At 48.2% G+C, this 6623-nt stretch overlaps 1 protein-coding gene and 1 pseudogene across 2 annotated transcripts; one reads left to right on the forward strand and one right to left on the reverse strand.

Moving 5' to 3' along the window:
• The first annotated feature begins 425 nt into the window (after positions 1 to 425).
• Positions 426 to 1391, forward strand: LOC307094325 (bcl-2-like protein 1; annotated as a pseudogene). Its single transcript has 2 exons — positions 426 to 669; positions 888 to 1391. The product of its transcript is annotated as a bcl-2-like protein 1 (transcript).
• Positions 1392 to 2750: 1359 nt separating this feature from the next.
• Positions 2751 to 3371, reverse strand: LOC307094394 (aspartate aminotransferase, mitochondrial-like; the record flags this gene model as incomplete). Its single annotated transcript, XM_079763175.1, has 1 exon — positions 2751 to 3371. One exon carries the CDS (start codon positions 3369 to 3371, stop codon positions 2751 to 2753), a length of 621 nt encoding a protein of 206 aa, XP_079619301.1.
• Positions 3372 to 6623: the final 3252 nt, after the last annotated feature.

Raw genomic sequence — 6623 nt, forward strand, 5'->3', positions numbered from 1 at the left:
TTACAGCATCCTAAATTATATTGTGATTATTATATTGTCTACAGTAATGAAATACAGGGGCTTGTGCGCGGTGCTGTGCGTGGCACCAGAAGTGACTGAGTTTGCAAGTTCCCCTGGTCTCTTCAGGGGAAATTGAGGCCGGCTCGTTCAAAAGAGATGGAGGGAGCCATCAGTCAAGTAGGCTGGCCTGGGTCAGTGGGCACAGAACTTGGCCGAGAAGAGCTCTCAAGTGTCTGGAAACGACCTGGCTGGTGGGGGAGCGGAATGTGGCCCCCATGGCTCGCTGGGCTTGCAGCTCTTTCTCTCCCTTCAGAACCTTGTCTTGGCTTTGGATCTCAGAAGACAACCAGTAACCAGAGACCAGACTCAGTGAGTGAGCACGTGTTTTGGACCCTGGCCCGGTGGAGCCCGTCCCTATTACAAACATGTCGCAGAGCAGCCGGGAGCTGGTGCTTGACTTGCTCTCCTTCAAGCTTTCCCAGAAAGAGTGCAGCTGGAGTCAGTGTAGTGATGTGGAAAAGAACAGAACTGAGGCCCAGAAGGGACTGAATCAGAGACCCCAGGGCCATCGATGGCAGCCCATCCTGGCACCTGGCGGACAGCCCGTGGTGAAGGGAGCCACTGGCCACAGCAGGAGCTTGGATGCCCGGGCGGTTTTGACTAAGCAGAATATATTCAAGCCAATCATACAAATATCTCCTAAATGTTAAAATATTTTGACGGTTTTTTGACATTTGTTTTTAAACATGAACACATATGAAATGCATATTTTGCAGGAGACATTCTTTTGATATTGTAATTTTAGGCTAAGTTATTAACAAGAGACAAACTTTTCTAAGTTGAAAAATGTCATACTAATGAAACCCAAAGAATGTTTCTCATGGCAGTGGTGACGCCAGCCCTGAGGGGGGCAGGCAATGCGTTTGAACTGAAGTACCAGCGGGCATTTGGTGACCTGACATCCCAGCTCCACATCACCCCAGGGACAGCGTAGCAGAGCTTTGAGCAAACAGTGAGTGAACCCTCCCTGGATGGGGTGACCTGGGGTCGCATGGTGGCCTTTTCCTCCCTGGGCGGGGCACTGCGGGTGGAGTGCACAGACAAGGAGATGCAGGTATTGCTGAGTCGGATGCAACTTGGAAGGCCACTTACTGAATGACCGCCTAGAGCCTTGGATCCAGGAGAACAGCGGCTGGGACACTTGTGGAATCTACGAGAACAGTTCAGTGGCCAAGAGCCTGAAGGGCTAGGAGTGCTTTAACTGCTGGTTCCTGACGGGCATGTCTGTGGCTGGCATGGTTCTGCTGGGCTTACTCTTTAGTCCTTCCCCCACCATGTCCCTCCTTTCAGCCACCATTGCCACCAGGAGAACCACTACATGTGGCCCATGAGCACCCTACATATCACAGGGTTGGACCTAGACCTGGACCCCCACAATTAGTTTTCTAGAATCTCCTATACTTCGGTAAGAGTTGCCTTCCCCCCCACCTCAGTTCTTCTGGCTTGAAACCCACAGTTTCCCCAAATCTGCGCCATGGAAGCTGGCAGGTGTGTGGTAGTTTGTGGCTGGGGTAGGAACGACCCTGCCTATTGGTGGAACCCCCTTACTCCTTGGCCTTTGAGAATGCTTTCCTGCCAGGGAGCCAGACAATTTTCCAACCCTTTCCCCAGAGAGACTAGATTGCCTTTGTTTTCATGTTTGCGGCCTCAGAATTGATCATTTCTTTTTTTTTTTTTTTTTTGGGGGGGTGGGTGGGAATGGTCACAGTAACTTTATTGTAACAGAGAAACCAGGCTGCAGTAAGTCTACACAATTAGAGTAGATGGTGGTTATCTTTCTAAAGGGTGAATGAAGCCCGAGCCCAGCTGGAACGCACAAAGGTTAAAACCAAAACCTGAATATCCTCTTGCCTGGTTCAACCCAGCATCACCCGGTACAAGGTCCAACTGGGCAGAGGCAACATCCCCGCGGGAGACAAGCCATCACTGAAGAGGTTGCTGCAATAATCTGCTAACCATTCTCCGCCATTCTTTGTTGAGAAAGGTGAGGGTGTGGGGTGAGCAGTAAATTATGTTCTTCATTCTTCAAATGAGTAAGTGCTATAGGGTGGGGTTGACGGTCAATCAAGCAGTAGAGGAAGGTGAAAATCTAGGCTGGTTATAGATCTTTGTGCCTATGGAAAAGAACAGCGCTGATGAACAGAAGGGGACATTAAAATGCCCCCAAGTAAGTACAAGAGGGAGAGCCTCCTCTCTTTTTTTCTTAAGTAAGACCGGAAATAGCATCTTTTCCTGTTCCTTGTTGCAGTGGCAGCCAACATGCTGGCTTTCACGAAGCACGATTTCCATAATGTGGTCTGTTGGCGAGGCTGCTCAATCCGGGAGCACAAATGTGAGGCTGACCATTATTGCTGGAACCAGGTCTTCTCACAGAGGCTCGAATACGTGGCATTGACACCATCAAGTGCTTCGGTTAAAACTTCTGGAATATTGCAATGGTGTGATTGACAGGTTTTTGGCTATGAGACGTTCCTGTACATGTAAACTCTTTCGGAAAAGCTGGAGATACACAGATGAGGGAGATTTTGGTTTAGAGCCACAAAGTTCCACGCACCAGCCACAGATGCCTCTGCCTAGTTCCCTACACATCCTTTGCGGAGAAACCATTCCAACGCTGAGTTTTAAGCACTGTGGTTGAAAGAAAGGATCCGCCCACCACCACCCACCCTCCCTCTTCTTCCCTGTGCATCTCACAGCAGCAGAGGTCGGCAGGGAGGTGGTCTCTGTTTCCTCTCATCAGGGAAATCACTGGTGACCTGGTGAATGGCATGGGCAAGGTAGCCCACGTTGCCGGAGGTGACCCCTGCCACAGAGATGCGGCCGTCCTTTGTCATGTAGACCGAGCACTCCTTGGTCAGCTGCTCCACCTGCTCCGGATTCAGTCCTGTGAGACAAAACATGCCAATCTGTTCGGTGGTGTGCTGCCAGTTGTGGGAGGAGCCCTCCTGCTTGAAGTTGGAGACCATCTGGGTCCGCATGCTAATGATGCGGTGGGCCATGCCTTTCACTTCCTGCAACCATTGCTTTCGCAGATCGGGGCTGTTCAGGACAGGGGAGGCGATCCGGGCCCCATTGATAGGAGGATTGGAATACATGGAGCAAATCAAGATCTTTAACTGTGACTCCACCTTTTTGGCCTCATCGGCATCTTTGCAGACCACAGTGAAGGCTCCCACACGCTCACCGTATAAGCCCCTGTTCTTGGCATAGGACTGGCAGAGGCAAACATTAATGTCCTGTTCGATGAAGTGGCACACAGCCCAGGCATCCTTTCGTGTGATTGCCCCAGGTCGGTTTGGGCAGAGAGACATCTCGGCTGAACTTGAAACATCTTTGCAGAAAACTGGCTCCCACCCTTAAGGCCCCGGTTCCAGAAATGGTCTGCACGGCCGCTTTTCAGCTCTTCGCTGTTCTCGCCCAGGGCCAGCTCTGCAGGTGCCTTACAAAACTCCGCCAGTCCCGCAACGGGCAGGTATTCCTTGTCCAGGTTTTTTGCAGCAATCTGGGCCTCTGCCTTCCCGATACTAGGGAACACGTAAGGCTTTCCATTATCATCCCGGTAGGCATCAACTCCCAGATTCATCTTTTTGCTGTTGGTGTCTCTTTTAAAGGCTTCTGTGACTCCCAGGATGGGATCCAGTGATGTCAATGGGGTATTAAAATCCCCTATTATGATCATATTGCTGTCAGTCTTCCCCTTGATATCTTCCAGATGTGTGGGTTTTTTATTTTATTTTATTTTATTTTATTTTATTTTATTTTATTTTATTTTATTTTATTATGTATTCGGTTGTTCCTGCATTGGGTGCATATATGTTTACCAGAGTTATAGCCTCTTGTTGTATCAATCACTTTAGTATTATGAAGTGCCCTTCCTTGTTTCTTGTTATGGCCTTCACTGTGAGGTCTATTTTGTCATATATACCAGTAAGTATTCCTACCCCAGCTCTTTTTTCATTTAAATTTTTCTGAAAAATATATTTCCATCCTTCACTTTCAGTCTGTGTGAGTCCTTTGTCTGAGGTGGGTGTCTTGTAGATAGCATATATATGGGTCATGTTTTCTTATCCATTCAGCCACACTCTGTCTTTTGATTGGAGCATTAAGTCCATTTACGTTTAAGGTTAATATCGATACGTGCTTGTTTGTAGCCATTTTTATTCGTTATGCCTGTGTTCCTTCTTCCCTTCCTATTTCTTCTTTTTACAACAGTCCCTTTAGCATCCCTTGCATTGCTAGCTTGGTAGTGATAGCTTCCCTTAGTCTTTTTTTTTTTTTTTGTCTGTGAAGCTCCTGATTTCACCTTCAATTTTGAATGATCACCTAGCTGGATAGAGTATTCTTGGATTCTGTCCCTTTCTTTGCATCACTTTGTATATTTCATTCCATTCCCTTTTGTCCTGATGTGTTTCTGTTGACAAATCATTTGATAATTTAATGAGAGATCCATTGTAGGTAACTCTCTGTTTTTCTCTTGAAGCCTTTAAGATTCTCTCTTTTTTGTTAACGTTTGCCACTGTAAGTACGATCTGTCTTGGTGTGGGTATTTTGGGGTACATGTTGTTTGAGACTATCTGTGCTCGTATGACCTTTTACTTCCCCACATTAGGAAAGTTTTCTGTCATTATTTCTTTGAATAGTTTTTCTAACCCTTGCTCCTCTTCTTGTCCTTCTGGAACCCCTATTATACATATGTTACTTTGTTTCATGTTGTCCTAAAGCTCCCTTAGGCTCTCCTCCTGCTTTCTAATTTTTTTTTCTAATAGTTGTTCAGATTGGGTGTGTTTGACTGCCCTATCTCCTAACTTACTAATTCGGTCCTCTGCTTCTTCTAGTCTACTGTTGAAACCTTCCATTGTGTTTTTTATTATAGCTATATCATTTTTATTTCCTCATGATTCTTACATAAGTTGTTGCTTTTTTCATCCATCCAGTTTATTCTGAATTTTTTTCTGACATATTGCATGCCTCTACTTCATTTAGTTCCTTTTCTGGCAATTCCACCTTTTCTTTCCTTGGGAGGTTGTTTCTTTTTCTCTCCATTTTTTGCTTTCTCTTTCTGGCCCTGAGCACCCTGCTTGGGGTTTGAGAGTTTGAAGAACCAATCATGGCAATGGTCTGGAAATCGTTAGCCCAGAGGCCAGGTCTGCCTTTTGTCTCACGCCTTTATTGTCTCTGCTCTGAGTTGTATCCCTGTATCCCGTAGATCTGATCCCTCAGTTGTCTGCTTCAGATGCTCAGGGTGGTGGGTGTGTGTGCATAGTTCCTCTGGTGTGCAACTCCTTGTGAAGACCCAGTGCCCTCTGGCATGCAATTATCTGTGTGGCCCCAGAAGCTGTGTCAGGTTTATACCTTAGGTTCCTCTGGCAATGCATTTATGGCACCTGGCTAGGCACACAGGCTTGCTCTGGGTTGCTTGGGCAGTGCTCCCCTGTGGCCTGAGTGGGGCGCATGCTGGGTTACTCCAGGTTGCCCCCGGCAGCAAGGCCCTGGGCTCGGGTGGAGTGGGCGCAGGTTGCTCAGTCCTTACTTTTTGTCACCTGGAGTGAGAGGCATGTTTGATTGTTCCAGTTTGCCCCTCCCCAGTGTGAGTGGGAGCAGGTTGCCCTGGGTCACTGAGTTCATGCTCTCCTGTCGCCCAGAGTGAGGTGCATGATGGGTTGCTCAGGATAGCCCTATGAGGACTATCCTGGGGGCCAGGGTGGAGTGGGTGCAGGTTGCTCTGGGTTGCACAGTCAGAGCTCCCCTGTGGCCCTGAGTGTGGCCTGCACTGGTTTGCTCTGGGTCACCCCTCCTGGGTCACGCCAGCAGGGCTGTTCAGGGGGCCTTGGTGGAGCATTCACAGGTTGCTCTGGGTCACACAGGTTGCTCTGGGTCACACAGTCCACGCTCTTTTGTGGCCCTGATTGGGGCATGCTCTGAATTGCTCTGGGTTTGGGGGTGGAGCAGGCGTTGGGTAGCTCCCTTTCAGGCTAGCAGCACAGTTCTGGGGTCTGGGGTGAGGGTGGGGCACAGGCTTCCCTTTGGCTTACACTCACTGCGGGGTCTTGGAGCCAGATCCCAGCGGGCTGCTGAGGAGGCCTGGTGTGGTAGCTCACTCTGGCAGCACGTGTGCTCCCTGCAGACATCGGGAAGCCTGCCGGGAGGTACTGCACCACTCACTGCCAGGGCACAGCGGTGGTTCCTGGTGGGTTATGGCTCGCAAGCGGCGTTCTCTAGTTGTCCTCTGCCCTTCCTTATTGAAAATTGTCTCCTCAGCTGTGTCTAATTTGTTAATTCAGGGTGGATGTTCTCTGATTTAGTTGCTTTTCTGGCCTGGCCCTAGGAGGAGATGCACAACACTATTGCCTATTCAGCTGCCATTTTCTATTCCAAAATATTAATAAATCTATTTTTTAAAAGATCATCTCCAAGCATTTGATGAACACTGGAGGATGAGAAGCAGGGCATTAATCAGCCGTTCTGAGGGTCCTTTGTGAATTGTCCATGCTATTATGTTAGCATTCTTATTTTCAGTTTTTTAGCATATTTTTTGTCTCTGATAATATTTCATTTCAGGCACT

This window comes from Cnephaeus nilssonii (genome assembly GCF_951640355.1).
Source record: "Cnephaeus nilssonii genome assembly, chromosome: 1".
NCBI lineage: Eukaryota > Metazoa > Chordata > Mammalia > Chiroptera > Vespertilionidae > Cnephaeus > Cnephaeus nilssonii.